The 23,204-nt window shown below is 44.5% G+C and overlaps 1 protein-coding gene across 2 annotated transcripts in view; it reads right to left on the reverse strand.

The window, feature by feature from the left end:
• The window catches only part of GLOD4 (glyoxalase domain containing 4), a 23,905-nt gene continuing 701 nt past the window's right edge, over positions 1-23,204 (reverse strand). The window contains exons 3-10 of one of the 2 annotated variants that reach the window (XM_068120743.2): positions 18,624-18,673; positions 17,167-17,287; positions 16,742-16,886; positions 16,514-16,647; positions 14,844-14,930; positions 12,805-12,918; positions 2,076-2,162; positions 1-1,043 (exon numbers count right to left, since the gene is read on the reverse strand). In XM_068120743.2, coding sequence (XP_067976844.1) covers positions 978-1,043; positions 2,076-2,162; positions 12,805-12,918; positions 14,844-14,930; positions 16,514-16,647; positions 16,742-16,886; positions 17,167-17,287; positions 18,624-18,673 — 804 coding nt within the window. In that variant the 3' untranslated portion in view covers positions 1-977. The remainder of the gene's footprint in view (positions 1,044-2,075; positions 2,163-12,804; positions 12,919-14,843; positions 14,931-16,513; positions 16,648-16,741; positions 16,887-17,166; positions 17,288-18,623; positions 18,674-23,204) is intronic. The other variant, XM_068120744.2, reaches the window with a different exon arrangement.

Consider the following 23,204-nt stretch of genomic DNA (forward strand, 5'->3'; position numbering starts at 1 on the left):
TAGATATATCTGTATTTTTTTATATTCCATCACATTTGCATGCACATAATGGCATTTTAAGTGTCAAGAACGTCAGTGTGTGTGCACATCATCATTTTCATAGCACAGTTTAATGCCTCTCCATGTTTTGTCTGATATTGAACGTAACACATTTTTGTTTTGGGAGATAGTTGAAAATGCGTTCCGTACACCCTGCTTCAGGTCATCTGTTGTGTGATAGTGGGTTTTTGACATATACATATATAATACATAATACATATAAGGGGCAACGCGACTTTGACGCACCCTGTAGATGTACCATGCATTGTGGGGCAAATGAACAGACTGACAGTCATTGTAATGGGTAATTTAAAATACCCGAAATTTTTATACAAGCCAACCCGATAGTTTACACACAGGAAGAAAGTTACAAACCTCTTTCAGACATTGCGTCAGAATGTCTCAAGGTTCTGCATTCATTTTGAACCAGATCAGTGTTTTGTGCATTTCTCAGAATCTGCTTATTCATATCAAAACTGACTTTAAATTGTGCAACTCATTATAATTTGAAAACCACTTCATGATATTTATGTCCCAACACAAAGGTCATATATGTATTACGTAAGCACAGTGGTGCCATTTTTGGACTCCACTCCCATTACCCATATCTTCTACCACCCCTCTTCCCATTCCACCAATCCTCTCTCTTTCCCATCATTCCACCTTATTTTCGTTTCAAATTTCTAAAATTAGCCCCTTCTTCTTCTTCTTCTTCTTCTTCTTCTATGAATACATAATAAATTGATGACCCTTAACACAATTTAAACAAATCAAAATGTGAAAATTAAACTGCAAATAGTCCGGTTTCAGAAGCTCTGATGTTTCATGTACAAAAGCCACAAAGCACAAAAACATATTCACATGCAAAGGAAATGGTTTCTTGATGTGATTCTGAAAATGCAAACCAAGGCAGAGGTTTTTCAGTTTCCCCCGTCGTTTCACACCTGTTGCTTTTGTTTACCTGTCTGCAAAAACCACTCGGCACTTTTGTCTGCCTCCATCGCCTGGGAATTATAGAAAAGGATTTGAATTGAGTCATTTTGGCATTATCAATTTTTGTCAAAAAGCCCCATGTCCTTTGATAAACACCTGAACAATTCAAGGTAGCCAATAGTACTTATCGACACCAAAGTCCCATTTACCAAAATTAAACTTATAAAGCAGTCAAGTCAGATCTCTGACAGTGAGTGGATTTTTACCTTCAAATATGTGATATTTTCACAAAACAGAAAACATTGCTTTACATCATTAAGCAAATGAAAATGCAATCACATAATACTGTACAAGGTTCCTGTCCACGTCATGATGACGTCAACCAAGACATGATCATTAATGAAGGAGTAGTGGATTCTGAGATACTAATTGGAGTCATTAATGAAGGAGTAGTAGATTTAATAAAGGAGAGGCCACCATCCTAATGTTACCAAAGATACAGAAATGTTATCCGACTTCCAGAGAGATGGGAAGCAGCTAAAGGAGGACAGACTGATTAGGGCAGCCAAAGGGGAAGAAGCAAGAACGGCAGAGCAGGATTTGAGAACATAGGCACTGATGCCAAATGTGCCCATCACCGATGTAGGGTCGAAGCCGGACAGGCGTTCTCTACCTTCTCAGGTGAGAAGGAAACAAAGTCCAGTGAGTGCTTTGTACGGAGGGGTAAGAGGCCTGTTTTTTATTCTGTACCTCAAATAGTGACTTTAACGATATATGTTGTTTGGCATAAAAACTCCATATACTCACCTAGTGCAAATCACAGCAATTTATATAAGCAAATGTTCAAATTAAAATTCACAAAACACAAACATGATTTGTACAAGGCCAATCACTCTTAAATAAAACAACCTCAATGGCAGAGTCACAGAAACATCCTTTGGCTTGCGTAAAACAATTCCCACAGAACAGCATTCAACGGTGCAACTCTCAAGCGCAATCCCACCATCCCGCTAGTCTCCCTATCCTCTGCTTTTCTTCCTCTTCCTCCATGGTGAAAGGGTAACAGGAAGCTTTTAAAAGAAATTCCAAAACATCAGTCATACCTTATTGAGCATGTGATCAGCAGTGGGATCAGAGTAAGACAGCTGTCGAAAGCTCTCATCTCCAACAAAGCAAATCTCATGGCCATCCTACAGGGTTAAGAACAGAATAAACATGTACAGTATAAGCCAATTTGAATGAATAATGAGATCATCAAAAAAAAAATGCATGCAACAGGCATTTAGTCAGTTTATTCATACCATACGCCAACGAGGTACATGATTTAAAGTGTTCACATGACCCAGACCACACCTCTTACGCATAATCAGCACACCTCTGACACCTTTTTTGTATACTAAGTCGAGGTTCATATAAGAGCTAACACAACATATTGTTACATTTGTGGGGGGTAGGGATACCTTAGTCCAGGTAGAGTGTACAGATTAGTGTGCTCCGACTGTCGTGAAGAAGAAGAAATCTCGACGTTTCATAAGTAGGGAATTTGTGTAGACCGGATGTCGGGTAAGCTTGTATCTTCGTCCCCATCAGAGGGGTGGGGATTGTTAATTAGCGAGGGATTTTGGGTAATTAACCCCCTGTTTGTAATTGCCTCTAATCTTTTCCTGTGTTCCTTCTGACACTTACCTGGGCAAGTAAGAAATCGGCCATTAACCACACTAAATAAAAACCAACCGGAAACCAGGCATGAAGCACTATCGCTGATAACACCAACTTGGTGAGCACAGAGGACAGGCAGGTGCGAGAGGCCATGCCTAGAAGAGCAGTGATTGGTCGGGGATTTTATTGACACAAGGACTGGGAAGATGGGATGATGGGATTGGTGAAGCAGGCACGGATGACGTCAGAGCCGCACGTACAGAGTAGTTGAAGCGATGGACATTTTCCTTCTCGCTTCTTCTCGTTTTGGAACTGGCGGTGAACTGTCGTGTGCTGACATTTTCTCTTATCTCTGGGGTCCGGACTTTGTTGGTGAACGGTCGCCGAAATTCTCCCTCTCAGCATCGACGTCCTCTTGGTTCTTCTCGTTCTGGACCCCATAGCGAATGGTCGCACTTTGCTCTTGCGCAAGGAAGCTTCATCGTGAACGGCCGTGTTCCGAGATCTTGCTAGTGGTCGTGAGGAGGACATCTTGCTAGTGGTCGTGCGGAGGAAGAGCCGCGGACCGAGAACTGCGGTTTCCTGCGCGAGGATGACAAAGATAAGCGCGGCTGGAAGAGCGAACTGTGCATGGAGGCTTGGTTTTCCCGCCCATGAGCTGCACGGCAAAGGTGCGGTTCCCGCCAAGGCCTCAGACAATCATCGACGATTCCTGATGAGATACACCAGCCGATTTGAGCTAAGTGCCCACTAAATAACACGTATTTATTTTCAGTTATTTTATCCCATTGTTTGTATTCGAGTCTGTATGTGGGAGCGCTCCAATTTAGGAATATAGTTTTATTTGGCCGTGTTTTATTTTGTTACCGGAATTTCTTTAATAAAACTGGTATTTTTGTGCAGTTTAAATTCCGTATCGTGTGAGTCGATTTATTGCAGGTTTGAGGACTGCCAGTGGGATCCGTGAAGGTAAGCGCTCTTCGGTCTCTTCCCCCCACGCGTATACTCCGCTATATTTTGACTGAACCCCTCGGAGTTAAAGCTCGTTCGGAAATCCTTTTTCTTGGAAGATTTTAATCACCAGCAACACTAAGATATAATAAAGGGAGTGGGAGACAAGAGGGGGGGGGGGGGGGGGAGAGAATAAAGCACAACAACATTGTGGAACAGGGACATCAGGCGATCTGTGGAAGAGAGAGAGGGCTGGGGCGAGGCACACATGACAAACAATATGGGCACGACAGGGACTTTCAGGAAAGACAACAGGGAATTTGAAGGAGGTGGGTTTGGGGGTGTATTAACGGGGGTAGAAAATTTCAAGGTTTTGGATGGGGGAAGATAAGAGATGGTGGTGAACAGCTGTTTTGAAGACCTGGAGGGAGGAGTCGGATTGAAGAGAGTGTGGGAGTTTGTTCCAGACAAGGGAAAAAAGAGGAATGAAAGAGCGAAGGTGAGCAGAGAGTCTTAATTTTTGGAAGTTTCACTAGAAGGGGGTTGCTGGCAGACATTTTGCGTCCTGCAGAAATATTTGGGGGACGGAGGGAATGGTGGAGACGGGACAGGGCACAGACAGGGAAGGGGTGCAAGGTCGGAGAGAAGCGGTAGAAGACAGAAAGACCACCATCCTGCCTGCGGTGAGCGAGTGAAAGGCCCTCAGAATCAGCTTCATCGTGGGAGATACCAATGATTGTAAAAGCTTTGTTTTCTACAGCGTGAAGCTGAGCTTGATGTGATTGATGCAGGAACACCAGCCCAGAGGGAAGAGTAGTACTCCATCAAGCTGTGGATGAAAGCTTTGTAAGTGGTTCGTAGCTCAGTTGTGCCAAGGACGGAGGATGCCCAGGGATGCTCTTCACATGATGGAAGATGCCCAGTCGGCGACTGGCTTTGGAGGCCAGCTTGGAAATGTGGCTCTCCCAGGATAGATCATGGCAGATAGTGAGACCCAAAAGTTTGAGTGACAGCACTTCTTTGAGAGGATTGTTGATTAAATAGATGGGAATTGGGAGAGAAGGTCGGGAGAGACACCTTATTGGGAGAGAAGGCGAGAGTCCAGGAGCAGCTGGGTGCAGAGAGCGATGGGTTTGGGACACAAGATTTCGAAGGAAACACAGAGTTGAAGCATTCAGCTTTTTCATGTGCGGTGTCAGCTGTGTAGCCATTTGAGTTAAGGGAGAGGATGGAAGGGGAACAAACACCAGAAGCAGATTTGACGAGACGCCCCCAGGATTTGGAGGAGGGAGACAGGTTTGAGAGTTCAGTCTTGAAAGTAGAGAGATATTGTTTCTTGAGAGTGGAGAGATATTGTCATTGATTGTAATAAATCTTTTGAAAAGGGGGTCATAAGTGTTTGGAAACGGGATGATGGTGAGGACTTCCCTTCTCCCCCAAACTTCACCGAACATCTACTCTTTGTCTAACGTTGTAACCCCCACCTCCCCCCCCCCCCCAAAAAAAAACAAAAAAAAAACTTTTATTTTCTTTTCTCCTCGTGTGCTTTTGTCCCATCATGTGCTTTTGCCTCTGCCTACATGCGCTGTCTCGCCCCGCCCCCATTATCCACTTGCCTTGCACCTTTTGCCCTGTTCAAGTGATTCGTGGTCGTCCCTCTAGGCTCCCTCTCCCCATTGGTATTTTTGTGAATATAAGATTGTTCTTCACGGTTCTGTTTAAATATGTTTAAACTTTCCCCTGGAATGTTTTATTCAGTCGTATATTACAACACGCTGTTTTTCTACCTATTTAAAAGGCTCCTTTCAATTTCCTCTTCAACTCATTCCATTTCAAAAAAATATTCAATCTCTTATAATTCTTTCTCACTACATGCTCTAAATTCTCATTCATACCACCCCTCCTCCATCGTTCTTCAACGGATCGCTAACTTGAAAATCACAACAAACCCAATTTGTTATAAATGTTCATCTTTCATTAATCATCCACTTTCTAAACTCCCCCCTTGCCCATCCCCTCCAAATCTCCCCCCTTGCCTCTCCACTCCTAAACTCCCCCCTTGCCCCTCCCCTCCTAAACTCCCCCCTTTCCCCTCCCCTCCAAATCTCCCCCCTTGCCCCTCCCCTCCAAATCTCCCCCTTGCCCCTCCCCTCCTAAACTCCCCCCTTGCCCTTCCCCTCCTAAACTTCCCCCTTGCCCCTCCCATTCAAAACTCCCCCCCAACCCCTCCCCTTCAAATCTCCCCCCCAACCATCTCTCCCAAATTCTCCCTCCTCCCACCTCCTTCTCAAAACTGCCTCCTCCCCACTTCGTCTCCCTTCGATCTCATACCTCCACCTCCCCAAACCTTCTACTTTCCTCTGCCCCCCCCCCCCCCCTCAAACAACCCCTCACTGTGCCTCATCTCATCACCATCAAACCTTTCGTCCTCCTCATCCTTCCCTTTCTTGTAACTCTTCTGTAATCTCTGACACACTATCAACTGCTCTTCCTACCTCCCCCTCTCACCCTTCATCTGACCCTACCCCTCCCCTCCCCTGTCCTGCACCCGATGCTCTCCCTCTCTCCTCATTAACGGTATGGACCTCAAACATCTGGGGCCTTCGCTCAAACCTGATTGATCTCTCCATTCAGGTTGCTTCTGACAATCCAGACTTGATCTGCTTAACAGAAACTTTCCTCCTTCAAGATGTCTCTGATTCCTTAATATCTCTTCCTGGTTACTCCCTCCTCTGGCACGATAGACCTGAGCCTCGTCCTGGTGGTGGGGTGGCTATCTTTATCAAAAACTCTTCCTCACTCTCCCTGCACTGCCCTCTCTCCACCCCACCCCCAGGAGTACCTCTGGCTACGGCTTCCTCTCCGCTCCCACCTTTTGTTCATATGTGTTCTGTCGCGTCCTCCAAACAGTGATGACGCCATTTACATTTCGCCGTCGGACAACATGGACCAACTTCTATCAACTCATCCAAACTCTCTCTTCCTCATATGTGGCGACTTCAACTGTCATCATGCCAGCTGGCTGGGTGTGGGTTCATCTCTCACCAGCCATGGCACCTCAGCAAAGGACTTCTGCGACTCATTGGGACTGACACAATCTGTCAATTTCCCGACCTGGATCTCAGTCAATGGAGTATCTTCTCTTCTGGACTTGGTTATGACTAACTTCCCTGAAAATGTCTGCTGCTCTTCTTCTGCTCCAAGCGGCTCATTTGATCATGTGCTTGTTAAAGTGGACATGTCTCTGACCATTCTCGGAGAGCCTCCTCAGCGTCGACGAGTCTGGCATTTCAATCAGGCCGACTGGCACGGGCTGCAAGCAGCCATCAATCACCTGGACTGGTCTCCCATCTCTACTGCCTCTGACATCAATTCTTCCTGGGAATTCTTCCAAAGCAAACTGCTCTCTCTCATGCACAGATTTATCCCATTTCGTCTTCAGTTGTCTTACCCTTCCTCCCGTCCATGGTACACTGAATCTTGTGGTGAGGCAGTTGCCCTGAAACAACTCGCCTTTGCTTCTTGGAAGGCAAATCCAACGGAAAGAAATCTCATTTCCTTTCACAAAGCCCGAAACAAGTGTGTGTCCACCCTCAGGAGAGCCAGGAAACAATATCTCTCCGTTCTCAGCACCGAGAAGATGAACAAGTGGAAGGAATGTATGGAGACAAAAGGTCTGAAGGTGAATATCAGAAAAACGAAGGTGATGGCAAGTGGTAAAGCATGTGGTGAGGTGGAAAGAACTGGGAAGTGGCCGTGTGCTGTGTGCAGGAAGAGTGTCGGAGTGAATTCCATTCAATGTACAATGTGCGCTGAGTGGGTTCATCAAAAATGTAGTGGTTTGAGAGGGTCATTAACCAGTGGCAGCTACATTCCAGTGTAAGGTGTGCACAGAGGGAGCTGCAGATGGCGGAAATGTTGAGTTGGATCTTGGAGATGGCGTGAAGCTGGAAGGTGTGAAAACATTTTGTTACCTTGGAGACATGCTGAATGGAGAAGGTGGATCAGACTCGGCAACGGTTGCTCGAGTGAGGTGTGCATGGAAGACGTTTCGGGAACTGAGTGGCGTGCTGACGAGGAGTGGAGTGTCATTGAAGCTGAAGGGAAAGGTGTATGCTGCATGTGTGAGAAGTGTTAAGATTTATGGGAGTGAGACATGGGTAATGAACGTACAGCAGCAACGAAGGCTGGAAAGGGTGGAAATGCGAATGGTTCGGTGGATGTGTGGAGTATCGTTGAGAGAGAGGAAGACAAATGATGAAATGCGAAAGATGATGGGAATAGAGCCTGTGATGGATGCTGTAAAGAGAAACAGGTTGAGATGGTTTGGTCATGTGTTGAGGAAGGATGAAAGTGACTGGTTGAAAAGAGTGATGGGAATGAATGTAGAAGGAAGTAGAGGACGGGGAAGACCGAGAAAGACTTGGCTAAAGATGGTCGAAGATGAAATGCGGGCAAGGGGGTTAACAAGGGGAGATGCAGAAAATAGGACAAAATGGAGAACATTGTCATGGGGACCGCAAGGCTAACCCCCGCTCTTGCAGGGAAAATGGCCTTAAAATGCCTGTTGTTGTTGTTGTCTCAGGACCGAACTCTCTTATCTGTCTCCCTCTTCCAAATCCTGGTGGCATCTGGTCAAATCTGTTTCTGGTGTTTGTTCCCCCTCCATCCCCTCCCTCACCTCAAACGGCCACACGGCTGACTCCACACGTGAAAAAGCTGAATGCCTCAACTCTTTGTTTGCCTCTAAATCTTGTGTCCCAAACCCATCCCTCTCTGTATCCACCGTACCCAGTCGTACCCAGCTGCTCCTGGACTCTGTGTCCTTTCCTCCTGACAAGGTGGAAAAGTTTCTGTCAACCCTCGACTCTGATTCTGCAACTGGACCTGACGGCATCAGCCCACGGGTCCTAAAATCCTGTTCTTCCGCTCTTTCACTCCCTCTCTCTGTTCTCTTCACCCTCTCTTTTGCTCAAGGTCATCTGCCATCTGCTTGGAAATCTGCCAACATCGCTTTGCACAAAAAAGGTGCAAAAACAGATCCCAGCAACTACAGACCAATCAGCCTTCTCCCAATTATCAGCAAAGTCATGGAATGCATCATTGCTTCAGATATGAAATCTTTCCTCTTCTCCAATGGCTTGATCTCTGATCATCAATTTGGTTTCAGACCTGGTCACTCTACTCTGGACATGCTGCTTCTGCTTTCTCAACAATGGATGGAGGTCCTCAATGCCAAACAGTAAATTAGAGCTGTCTCCCTTGACATTTCACGTGCCTTCGATACGGTCTGGCACCCCGCTCTGCTCACCAAACTCTCCTCTTTTGGTATCCATGGAAATCTCCACGCATGGCTGGCGGACTTCCTCTCTAGTCGTAGTCAACGTGTGGTCCTGAATGGGTTTCTCTCATCTCCTCTTCCTGTTCAGGCTGGAGTTCCCCAAGGCAGTGTTCTGGGCCCTGTGCTTTTTCTGGTCTTCATCAATGACCTATCTGACTCTCTTGAAAACCCCCTCTATCTCTTTGTTGATGACTCTACTCTCTGTCACTCCATTCTTCATCCCTCAGATCTGTAGTCTGCAGCCTCCTCACTCTCTGCAGACCTGGAAACAATCACAGACTGGGCAAACAAGTGGAACATGTCTTTCAATCCTGACAAATCTCACACTCTTACGATGTCTCTCCGAAAAGACCGACTGGACAACCCTCCCATCCACTTTCTGAATAATCCTCTCCAAGAAGTTCTGTCACTCAAGCTTTTGGGTCTCACTATCTGCCATGATCTTTCCTGGCAAAACCACATTTCAAATCTGGCCTCCAAAGCCAATCGCCGACTGGGCATCCTCCATCGTGCGAAGTCCTTCCTTGGCACACCTGAGCTCCTCACCACATACAAGGCTTTCATCCGCAGCTCAATGGAATACTGCTCTCCCCTCTGGGCTGGTGCTCCTGCCTCACACCTAGCTCATCTTCACGCTGTTGAAACCAAAGCATTCAGAATCATTGGAATCTCCCACGATGAAGCTAACTCCAAGGGCCTCTCACTCACTCACCGCAGGCAGGTTGGTGGTCTTTCCGTCTTCTACCGACTCCTCTCTGGCCTTGCCCCCCCAGCTCTCTCTGGGCTCTGTCCCGCAAATATTCCTACAGGTCGCACAAGATCTGCCGGCAACCCTCTTATGGTTAAACTGCCAAAATCAAGACTCTCTGCTCACCTTCACTCCTTCATTCCTCTTTTCTCCCGCCTCTGGAACAAACTCCCTCATTCTCTTCAATCCCACTCCACCCTCCAGGTCTTTAAAACAGCTGTTCACCACCATCTCTTATCTTCCCCCATCCAAAACCTTGATCTTTTCTACCCCCGCCAATTTCACCCCAATTCCACTTTCTTCAAATACCAACTTCTGTCCTGGAAGTCCTTGGTGTCCTTGTGTTTTTTACTTCTCCCACCCCCCCCCCTTGCCACGCCTCCTCCCCCCAGGCCCTCTCCCTCCCGCACGTCTCCCTGCTCTTGAATGTTGTGTTTGTGTGCCTCCCTTTTTCTCCCCATCTTGTCTTCCGCTCCGTCTTTTTATATATTTTGTTTGTCTGGTTGATTTGTTTGTGAAGTAAATGTTCGCTCTTTCACGAGCCTCAATTCAGTATACAAAAAAAAAAAAAAAAACACAAGGAGAGATGATCGCCAGCTGCACCGGTTAGTCTGCAATGGCCGTACCAAGTCAGCTAATCGGCTTCGGGCTGAGTGGCAGCAACTGACAAATGTGCCTGTATCCAGAAGGCTAGTCGACCAACGACTGGTTAAAGCCCGCTATCGTGCCAGGCGTCCCCTGAGAAAGCCACGTCTGACCAGACAACACCGCCAGCGCCGATTGCAGTGGGCCAGAGAGCACCGTCAATGGCAGCCAGGACACTGGAATCACGTGATCTTCAGTGACGAGTCGAGATTTCTGGTCTATCGTCAAGATGGCCGTGTCCGAGTGCTCAGACAAGTGCATGAAGCCTACAACGAAGATTGTGTAGTGCCAAGAGTCCAAGCTGGAGGTGGTGGGGTGACCGTTTGGGCTGCTTTTAATGCAGGGGGCAAAACTGACCTGGTTGTTCTGAATGGAAACCTGAACCAGTTCAAGTACAGGGCCATTCTGGAAGAAACATTGCTTCCATTTGTTCGTGCAGCCTTTCGAGGAAACTTTGTCTTCCAAGATGACAATGCACGGCCTCATCGTGCTCGCGTGATCCAACACTTTCTTGCTGACCGTGGTGTAGAGCATATGTAGTGGCCTGCCATGTCCCCGGATATGAATCCGATAGAGAACTTGTGGGCAGAATTAACGCGTCAAATCGACAACTTGGACCAGCAGCCTGCCTCTGTGCGTGAATTGCAGCAGGCTATTGTAACTGCATGGCAAGCGATTCCTGTCCAAACCTTCGCAAATCTCGTGAACAGCATGCCTCAACGTGTACGTGCTCTCCTGAATTCTCGTGGGGGTTACACGAAGTACTGAACTGTAATTTTACTGTCCGTAATCCCAGTCGTAATTTAACTTTTGTTTTTGTTGAATTTTTTTTTGCCTAATGTGCAAAATAAAGAGATACTTCTGGAAAACGCACAGAAGTTTAACACAGTACTGTCCATGAATTGAGTTCGATATCAGTTTACATCACTTTCAAGGATCAATTTATTTGCTTCGAAATGTCAAATGTGGTTTTTGTTTCTTTTAAAGGTCACATTAACAAAATCTCGAATAATTTCAACATAATTCCAATGAACTTTTGGTTCTAAGTCATCTTGAAAAGTAAGTTCACCCCCACAAAAAAAATATTCCATATTAAATGCCAAGTCTGTATATATATACACGTTTGCAGTCACTACAAAGGGATTAGTGTTACGATTAAATTTACTATAATATTAACGTTACGTTATCATTATTTCGAAAATGATATTACCATTAAAAAACCGAGGCTAATTCCCTACTTCCTCGGTTATTAACATTAGTGCCGAACAACGCTCATCATTGATCATGAGCCATACACCGCTTCAATCCATTGACCTTCCATTCACGACATTGGGATTCAAGTATTATGGTTATATTTACTTTATTATAATTATTATTACGAAAACGATACTACTGAAACGATACACTACTGTATTAAGAAACCTGGGCTCAATTTGTCCGAAGCGGTCCGAAGGTGAAGCATAAGCCATAACGCCGAAGGCCTATACGTACTGTACCGAATTGTTGGAAGAGACGTAACGCCGATGCCTTTCGATATTTGATGGTCATTTTAACAATCTGTTTGTTTGTGTTTCACACTGAATGAAAAACGTAACGGTAGAGCATGGCGATTGTGATATATGACAGGTTCGACGATATGTTTGGCCTGAACGGCATATAAAACAACATGGCGGTGTGTGGAGAGTCATCCATTGCACGGCCGTAATGACATCAGATGTAATCACATCACCCTGTCATGTGACCAGATTCTCAGCTCTGATTGGTATACATTTGAGGGGACATACATACATACATACAGACGGACAAACAATGTTCTAGACGGCTCTGCCCGATGGGCTTTGCCGTAAAAAACGTTTTTTTGAAAGGGGCCCAGATGGAGGGGCCCCGAGACTTAGTATTTCCCCGGGGCCCATTCTGGCTCTTGGCGGCCCTGATTATTCCTTAATAATACAACATACTGTCTGAGTGCCTGCACAACACCAAGACAGCAGTTTACAAATTGAACCAAATTGTTTGAAGATAGAAGTAGGACTAGGTGGTAAACAGTATCATGGAATCACCTCCCACAATGTTTAAAGTAAAAAGATTTAAGAGCCCATCAAGATGAGATAATCCAGGATATTACATTGCAGCCACCATATATTTATTACATAAGCACAAGTGGAGGGTTCAGAGGGGTACGAAGTTGATTAAAATAAAGAAAAGTAAACTATTTCCACAGGGCATGATAATGGACCATTACCCAAAAGGGCATGATAGCTTGGAGAGTGATTGAAGATTGGGGAGAAAAGGGAAAGTAAGAGTTGTAAAGGAGCAAGAGGATGGGGGATGCAATGCATGTAGAGAATAAAAAATGGAAGAACGATGGAGGAGGGACGGGGGAGAGAAGGTGAGTGTAGCATTTCGCCACATTTTTGTACATAATAAAAAAGGTCTGGTTATCAATTTCCACACCAGCTATGGCCATATACCACTTTCTTGTACTTACAGGATCTGCCACAATGACCACCTCAACGGTTGCCTTGCCAGGCGTGTCAAGGCTCAACAGAGGGGTTAACACGGTTTGCTGTTGGTTCTCCATTGTCTCCTGGATGGAAGGGAGCTAGAAGAGATAATAATTGAATAAACAATGGTAAATGGCCAATCGATATACAGTGTAATGTTTCTTCCCCTGGCAATAAATACAACATTAATTACCCTGCCCAGAGGAGAGGGTATTGCATTTGAGTCCGTTTGTTTGTTTGTCCGTTTATTTGTCTGTTTGTTTGTCCGCACAGAATAAATATGATTTTCTCTGCAACCGTTGGTCCGATTGACAGCAAATTTTCACCATAGGTGCAACTCCACCTGTATAATTTTTTAATGATAATTATGACATCATTGGTCACGTGGTTCGGCCGCCATTTTGGAAAAATCGAAAAACTTTGCACCTCTATCTCCGAAAGCGCTGAATGTAAAAAATTGAGACATGGCTCATTGTAAAGAACTCTCCATTGGGGAATAAAATATGTTAATGATGATGTCATAGGTGCCTCCATTATGACGTCATAATTTGATAAGTACAAAACTTCATCCGATCAAGATGAAATTTCTTGAGCATAATCTCAGAATAAATTAGTTTAGAAAAAAAAATGATGACGTCATCGGTCACATGGTTCGGCCGCCATATTAGTTTTAACACAAAAGCCTTAAAAACCACTGAAAACACATCCTGGCGAGGGTTTACAATCTCTGATTGCTCTTTCTTGTTTGATATGTAACACCACTTGTCAATATACCGGAAACAACAGGACAGAAAAGCTTGTCTTCCACGTTGGCCCGCAAAACAGTGGAGCGTTTGTAGAAATGCATCATTGTAGATTATCTCAGCCAACATGATCATCATCATTATGATTCTTTATTTTGCTAAATTACAGCATTCTATATGCGAGTCGGAATTCCATTAGAACTGACTTATGGTCATATTACCCGTCAACCTTCGCTTCTCATGGGTGTACTTGGGCACCACATTTTAAGTATGGTATGTAAAGCCAAAATGATCAAAGACGAAGGCAATAAAAGACTCGGAGCAATACTTAAAGGAAACCTGCTGATCAGCATGGTTGGGATCAAAACGTACAGGTTAGGAAAACGAAAGACATAGATGAGAGCCCAGCATGATCGGGATCACCAGCTAGATGCTTGGAAAACTGTATGGGATAGGGATTGAGTGGTGAAAAACTAAAGGTTTGGAAGTTCAACATGGTCAGGATCAAAAATTTGAGGATCGGAAAAAATGGAAACGAATAGGAGTTAAGCATGGTTGGGATAAAAAAAAAAAAACAGAGGTTTGGAAAACTGGAAATGCAGATGGGAGTTCATTAATATGCATCGTGTATATGGACATTTTATCACTGCAAACTTTACTCCAAATATGTATTAATGGTAATAGATCAGGCCCTGCTAGTTATCGCCTGCATTACATATGGTGGAGAAGAGCATACGCATCTCCACCATTCGGTGGAGAAGAGCATACGAGAGGCCATGAATCAACTCCACTACAGCAAAGTCTTGTTCAGTACATTTCTGTTGGAGGCTGTTACAATATCACAGCTTAAGAAGATGGTGACAGGGTTGTGTAGTCCATTCATTACAGACGTAAAAACTGCACCCACTGCCGTTTCACATCTGGTTGTGCACAGGGTACCCTACCCTACTGATGGGACCGGTGTATGGAATTGGCTGGTTAACGGCAAAGTGACTTTACTCAATCCATGTTACTACCATTATCAGACAAAAAAAGTGGCAAATGCACAATAAGTCAGTCGACAGAACAAGAAGCAGGTTAAAGCTTTGTTACTTGTGCTATTAGACCGAATTATACTGAAAATACTTCCATCATACATATATTTCCATAGGCATATAATTAAACGAAAATCCCATTGAAAACCACTGTGCGTCTACCTGCTTGAATACTTATGTGCTGGGCAAGTAAACATAAACATCAAATCTTTAAAGTTGACCTCAGTCTAACTAAGGACGTCATACCTGCACTCGAGGGCAGGCAAATGCGATCCTTCCAAAGGCCGTGCAGTGATCGATAGCTTGACTTGCATCTCGCAGTTCCAGTTTGCACTGCGCCAACATATCACAACGGCTTAGAAAAAGCACCATATACATCCCATCTTGTATTTGATTCCAAATACAAATTAGATCCAAATGTTTGGTGTTTCACCAGTGGGAAGCAATTGATTCTCTTTGGAAAACCAACAAAGCATTATGGCAATAAAAACTTTGAAAATCAAAACCATTGTTATGGAAGTTGGTAACATTCAGTAAACCAATTACTTAGTCTCCTAATGAGGTTATGCAATGCTATATGATAGACGAGTGTACACCACGTTAATGATGGCAAAGTGTACATCGCCTGATGTTGCATTAAGCAGGAGTCCTTCGAAGCTTCATATCATATTGGTACTCCCTTATCCCTCTGGTGGCATCAGGACACACCATGGCAGGCCAGAATGTGACTATGAGGTCTTTAAGGTTCACAATTGAGCATTCACCCCCAACATCCCCCTCCCCCAAATCTATGTTCAATGTTCATTACATGTGTCCCTTAAAACCTTATACGTGTTCAAATGTGTTCCTCAAAAGGAGACTTCCCACAAAAAGTGTCGTCTGTGATGGTTTTCCTTATAAAGAGACTCTCCCTTCTGTAACAAATTTATTGTACTATATCTCAGCTATGCTGTCAGAAACAGGAACCCCACAAACCCAACAACTATCGGGGACACCTCTTTGCGGTGATTGTACCCCCCAACACAAGTTAGTGGCCAAATCTTCCTCATTCTTCCCTGTTACATGGATTCGTCAGGAAGGCGAGGTCTTGGTCAGAGTGTCGATTGGTCCCCATGGAACAGCCCTTTCCCTCTTGTCTCTTTCTGTCTGTCTCTGTCTCTGTCTCTGTCTCTGTCTCTCTGTCTCTGTCATCCTCCTCTCCCTGTCCCCCTCTCTTTCTCTCTCTCCCGCTCTCTCTGTCTGTCCCTCCCCCTCTCGTGGCCTCGACTTTGTGAAGGCAGGTGTACACCATCGTGGATGTAGAGATCTTTGGGTCGAGATTGATTGGCTCTGGGTCGAGTAGTCTCACTGCTGCGGGCTTGTTCAAGAGAACTGTCTTGGGCTATGCAACAACAACAACAACAACAAACCCTCACGGCTCTCTCATCCCACACAACAACAACAACAACAACATGCATTTTAAGGCAATTTTCCCTGCTAGAGCGGGGGTTAGCCTTGCGGTCCCCATGACAATGGGGACACGTGCTTGTTCGCTCTCCTCATCTCGGCTTGTGCCCGCCCCCTGTATCTCGTTTTCTTCCGCCTCTGCTCCTTCCTTCTCAAATCCACGTTCTTGCTTGGAGACTTTTCCCGGATTGTTTTTTTTTTTCATGGTTCTGTTTGGATATTGTTGGAATATGTTTAAACCGCAGCCGTGATGCTGACGCCCCGCCCCCCCCCCCCCCCCCCCCAGAATTTATATGTTTTAAACGTTTCCCAGTGTGTACCCTGGTCAGAATAGGTACACCGTATCCCTGCGTGTCGTAAGAGACGACTAAGAGGGTTGGCGTCAGGAAGGGCATCCGGCCATAAAAACATTGCCTCAAAAAGAGAACCATCCCACACAATGATCTGCATGTTAAACAATACAAAAATACCTGATCTTCAGTATAACCGAGCAGGATGGACCTTTTCTCTTGCCCATACAAATTCATTCCACAAAGTTTGGTCCAGTAGTGACGTGCACGTTCAAGGTTAGAAACACCCAGAGTCACTTTTTGAACAGGATCTGCTGTTGGTCAACAAAGCCACACAGGGTCACCACGGAAGGCTTGGTGTAGGTGCATTATTTTATCGCATACAAGGTCAAGCTTCTCCTAGATTACCATTCGTGGGTTGAGGTTTATCCAGCAGATGGAACTTGTACCCTCCTGGTGCTTCCACAACAACGACCCCTGTAGCCTCTTGTACAATAGGCCAACCATGTTGCCGGACATTACATATTGCCTCGCTGGATTGAATGGTAATCCCCTGGGAAAGGTTTGTGGGATGGGTTCCACATTTGGCATCAGCTCAAGCCATGCAAGCCAAGACATTGTAAAGACAAGGTATTACTATGATTAACAGATAATTGCATTATTTATATTACAAACCACCATGCACTGTTACTTTGGATAATGTACATGGAGTGCCCAGTTTGTCAGTATGCACATTATCACAGTTTAAAAGCAAACCATGACGTACAATGTTTACCAAAATTTGTAAATCGACGGAAAATGTAAATATGTCACGATGAGCACACTTTACATACCAAGAAATCGTTACCAAGGCGATACCCTCCAATTCCATAATTGTAAGTGAGTTCCACAACAAAATGGTTGTCTTCTGGTCCATATCCCACCATCGTTTTGCTCCATTTTCCATCGTAAGGACTACAAAAATACAAAGGTTGTGAAAAACACATTGTAGGATTAATAAGTTCATAACACTGAAATTTTAACCTTATCATCAAATCCTCGACAGGAACCCCACCGATAAACAAGGTGACTGTATTTGTAAAGTGGTGCTCATATAGACACTTGGTGCATGTCAAAGTTTAGTTATCATTTTTATTATTCCCATACACTCGATTCTCATGCAGTCTCCTGCTGGACATGTGAGCCTATGAAGGTTTTCATGGAGCTATTTTCTTCCAGGAATGAGGAATACTCACCCACAGGGGCGTCGAGAGGGAGGGTCAGGGGGGGGGGGGGGGGTCGCTGCCTCGGGCCCGGGGTCCGTTGAGGGGTCCGAGCTGCTCCTGTAATTTTTTTTAAACAGTACAGTGAAACCCCTCATCGACTCATCCTCATTTCCTCAATGTTACATTTAAACCCAGAGGCCGATTTTCCTTTCCTTGCCGGCTTTCTTGCCGGAAACAAAACACCATTTACTGCTGTTCATGGTACAGTTTCAAACTTCACAGAAAATGGTTATTAACCAGAAATGGGTTTGTATCCTTTGTCCAAAAAAAATTATTAACCATCTTCTCACGTTTTTTTTTTCAATCTTATGGAGAAATATTGTTCAACAGTCGAGGGTGCGAATTGACCCAATCGGTCCAAACGTCCCGCTATCTTCTTTATTTTTGATCATACGGCTAAATAAAAGTGACCATTTGTTTTTCAAGTAAATAACACGGATAAATAATAATTTTGTCCTTGTGTGCATTTTATTATATAACGTTTCAGGCCGTTTGTCTGGAGCAATCATGACGCTTTGGACACTTGGACTGTACTGTATGTTCAGTACCCTGCAGCACGTTCGAGGTGCACCAGTTTCTGGTTCATAAATTACAGTACATTTGTTTTTAATTCACGGTTTCGTTATTATTCTGCAAATTTATGCACAAATATTTGTTTTAGGAAACTATTATTTCGCACTAAATGTCATTTAAATTCTTGATCTAGGGGGCTCAAAGACCCCTTTTTCCGAGGCCCCAAAATACCTCGGTCCACCCTTGTACCTGGAGGGTGTGATTATTGCCGTTGAATGGACAGACACCAACTTCAACTTGTATAATAGAGTTGTTAATACTTTATTTATTTACTTTTCAACACTTGTACTGTGAGCTAAAAAGGCTGCTGCTGTGATTTTACTTTATTTATGAGCTCGTTGCTACTCTAATTTAGGATCTTCATTAAAGAAAGTTCCTTAAAACGTTATAAAAGAGAGAGAGGATGGTTGTTGGCTTCGGGGCCCATGCTGGCTCTCGACGCCCCTGCTCACCCATTACAAGAAGCCTTGCAACCTTCTTCAAACTCTTCATGCCTGAGAATCTGCAATAAAATTCAAAACAATGACATCATTTTATCCTCCAAAATGATAAAACTTCAAGCATGGCATCTACAAGCAATATGTATGCTCTCATTCATTTTGATATAATCTTAGATTGTCTAAGATATTTTTTGTATACATAGTCGAGTCTCATGGAAGAGCTAGTACACTGAACGGATCGACGTAACAGACAAAAGCAGGACACAAAACACGCATGCATGGGATGGACAAAATGGATACAGATGGAAACTCCAAGGAGGGGAAAACTGGAAAATTGCAAGGGGTATATTTTGGTGGGGTTAATGAGGGTATAAAAGTTCATGGTTTTGGATTGGGGAGGATCTGAGATGGTGGTCAATATGCCTCCTTTCACATATATTCATGTCTCTCATATCATGTACAATTTACTCAAGAATGAATTATCGCTTTTTTTTGTGTACAAGATCGAGGCTCGTGTAAGATTTAGCACATTAAACACATATTAGCACATAAAACACAAAAAAACATAAACGGACACATAAAATATAGGGAGGGGGAGACAAGATGGGGAGAGAGGGAAGCAGGCAAGCACAACAGTAGAGAACAGAGACATCGGGAGATCTGTTCGAAGGGAGAGGGCTGGGGAAGAACGGGGGTGGGGGGGAGGGAAGGGGTACACGCTCCAAAACAAATTGACACTACAAGGAATTTCAGGAATGAGGTCGGAGATTGAAAGATGTGGATTTGGAGTGTATTAATAGGGGTAGAAAAGATCAAGGTTTTGGATGGGGCAAGATAACAGATGGTGGTGAACAGCTGTTTTAAAGACCTGGAGCGAGGTGTGGGATTGAAGAAAGTGAGGGAGTTTGTTCCAGAGGTGGGAAAAAGAGGAATAAAAGAGTGAAGGTGAGCAGAGAGTCTTGATTTTGGCAGTTTCACCAGAAGAGGGTTGTTGGCAGTTCTTGTGTGTCCTGCAGGAATATTCACTTGAACAAAATCGCTTGAACAAAAGCAACCCCTTCCCCCCCAACATCCACCACCTCCTTTCCCACAGACAGACACCAAAATATTCACTTCAGGCCAGAGTGGATTTCACAAAAAACTGCATGAGTCAATTCTACACAATTTGTTGTAATTCTACACTAAAAAACACAATTTGCATTTCCTACTCATACTTTGAAAATCAAACTGACGAAATAGACCAATAACGCAACTACATGATCGGGAGTAATACCGAGAAAATTGAGAACTAGAAACACAATGAGAGCACTCGAAGGAATACCAAAGAGACATCGACTATGGTCAAAAAAATAGAACATTTGCACCCAAGCATACTATTTGGGACTTATACCAGAAAGCATTCTTCATGAGAGGTTGTCCACACAGGCTCGTCACGAAGCAGGTAAAGCTCATCCGAAATCGTGTAAATATTTATATTCATGGAGTACATCTCGAGAACGTTCCTCCACATGAAGCAACTACAGCGAAGTCGATGATGCACCATTGCAAATCCCCACCAAAAGCAAAGTTGAAAGATGGCAAAAGTTTCCACCAGAAATGAACAAAATCAATTTTTAGTTAATTTTTTTTCCCCATTTTGACTCCTCTGACCCAAGGTCTCCACCCCCTGGGGCATGAACCAGGTATCAAAAATCGTTACACATTTCATGCCTCCCCCAATGTTGATTGCACATCTATCTATAATTCCAGTAATCTCTGTGTGTATGTGTGTGTGTATGTCTGTGTGTATGTGTGTGTGTCTGTGTGTCTGTGACCGCTGTTTCCCGACAACCACGGGTCCGATATACTTGAAACTTGCCAGGTATATTGCTGGGGACCTGAGGATGTGCCTTTTCAAGGTTTCATATTAATCGGACAAGTAGTTACCGAGCTATGTCCAAAAAACGATTCAACCAATCAGAGAGCAGCGAGCTATCACGTGTGCCGAACGTGGCGAACAGACTCTGCCTCGGACGGCACATTTGAGAGCGTATTCATTTATTTCACGTTGGCAAACTATGTTGGCGCTATGTTGGCGTTAAACTATGTTTTAAAACTAATTAAAACTAATTTGCGATTCATCGTAACTGCGATATGCGACCTTCCGGACAGTCAAACGAGGACGTCACTTCCGGACTTACGGATAGTCATAGTGACGACATACTGATGCTGAACGTGGCGAGCAGACGCTGCCTCGGACGGCACATTTGAGAGCGTATTCATTTATTTGACGTTGCAATCTGTGTTGATTGTTGTAAGGTACGATCGATTGTAGTACACGTTTATAATAACTCTGCCGATACAGGCCCGATTAACTGCAGCGCCATCCGAGCTGCGGCGTTGGGACGATACATTCATTGTACGGTCACATCACGCACTTACGGGCATGCCCATGGGCCCATGGGCACGCCCATGCATGCATGGGCGAAGACATATTTTTTTTTTTTTTTGGCAAGGAACGGGCACCCACGTACGGGCACGTCCTAGTCTATCTATAATTCCAGTAATCTCTGTGTGTATGTGTGTCTGTGTGTCTGTGTGTCTGTGACCACTGTTTCTCGACAACCACGGGTCCGATATACTTGAAACTTGCCAGGTATATTGCTGGGGACCCGAGGATGTGCCTTTTCAAGGTTTCATATTAATCGGACAAGTAGTTACCGAGCTATGGCGATTTAGCCGTTCGCCGTTCGCTTTGGCTTTGCGAATGGACCAAACCATTTCATGTAAATAGAGGGGGGGGGGGGGGGTTCTGTGGTCGTTGCGAATGGACCAAACCATTTCATGTAAATAGAGGGGGGGGGGGTTCTGTGGTCGTTACTGCCTCGTGGTTTCAAAGTTTTTTTTTGTTGTTGTTGTTTGCACGCATGTTTTTTTGCACGCACGTACGGGCACCCACGTACGGGCACGTCCTAGTCTATCTATAATTCCAGTAATCTCTGTGTGCATGTGTGTCTGTGTGTCTGTGACCGCTGTTTCTCGACAACCACGGGTCCGATATACTTGAAACTTGCCAGGTATATTGCTGGGGACCTGAGGATGTGCCTTTTCAAGGTTTCATATTAATCGGAGAAGTAGTTACCGAGCTATGTCCAAAAAACGATTCAAACAATCAGAGAGCAGCGAGCTATCACGTGTGCCGAACGTGGCGAACAGACTCTGCCTCGGACAGCACATTTGAGAGCGTATTCATTTATTTCACGTTGGCAAACTATGTTGGCGCTATGTTGGCGTTAAACTATGTTTTAAAACTAATTAAAACTAATTTGCAATTCATCGTAACTGCGATATGCGACCTTCCGGACAGTCAAATGAGGACGTCACTTCCGGACTTACGGATAGTCATAGTGACGACGTACTGATGCTGAACGTGGCGAGCAGACGCTGCCTCGGACGGCACATTTGAGAGCGTATTCATTTATTTGACGTTGCAATCTGTGTTGATTGTTGTAAGGTACGATCGATTGTAGTACACGTTTATAATAACTCTGCCGATACAGGCCCGATTAACTGCAGCGCCATCCGAGCTGCGGCGTCGGGACGATACATTCATTGTACGGTCACATCACGCACTTACAGGCACGCCCATGGGCCCATGGGCACGCCCATGCATGCATGGGCGAAGACATTTTTTTTTTTTTTTTTGGCAAGGAACGGGCACCCACGTACGGGCACGTCCTAGTACATACAAAATTTCATTTAAAAAAACATTTAAAATGTGCCCGTAATTGCATTTTTGGGAAATTCACCTTTTGGCCCCACCCCCTATACTGCTCATGCACCTTCTGCCATGTGTTGATCATAACTAATAACAAGTTTGGTGAATTTCTGCCCAACCATTTAGGAGGAGATAGCGTGACGGACGGATGGACAGACAGAACGGATTAGATTATTATCCCCCCGTTTTTTTTTCCTAAAGTGTGGGGATAATGATGTCTCGGTGGAAGCTCGCTAATTTAAACCAGGCTAAGTGGTATAACGAACGGTTGGAGTGTCCGCTCTGCGTCTGGTTCAAATCCGGGCTGAGTCATGTACCAAGGATGAAATCGTCTGTGCTACCTCCTTGCTAGACGCTCAGCATCAAGGATAAAACAACCGTAGCACAAGCTTTATGGGCACAATGACCTCCTGTGTTGAAGTTCCTTGGAAGGAAACATTATTATTACTCCGCGCGCGTGAAATGCGGTTAAGCATTCGACCGCGTACGTACAGTGTGCATTTTGTTAACAGCGCACATTGAAAAACCGTTCAGCGGAGGAAATCGAAACTTTACCACATGTTACATGACCATTTGACACAGCACATATTGAAATTACAAATCATAAAAATTAGAATCATTGTAATCGCTTCGGCCGTTATTGTGCTCGGCTGGTGAAAAAGGGCGAAGAAGAAGAAGTACATTTTGGTGTTTTAACGATCACCCGATTTATATGTGAGTGATCTATTCTGACATCTTTATCTGCAACCTTCCTCAGATGTGTAGATAGATGCAATTACAAATTTGCCGCCTTAATAAAAAAAATCCAGAAAAGTTAGCTTCCATCATGATCATGT

Source organism: Myxine glutinosa, chromosome 6 (assembly GCF_964187855.1).
Source record: "Myxine glutinosa chromosome 6, kmMyxGlut1.1, whole genome shotgun sequence".
NCBI lineage: Eukaryota > Metazoa > Chordata > Myxini > Myxiniformes > Myxinidae > Myxine > Myxine glutinosa.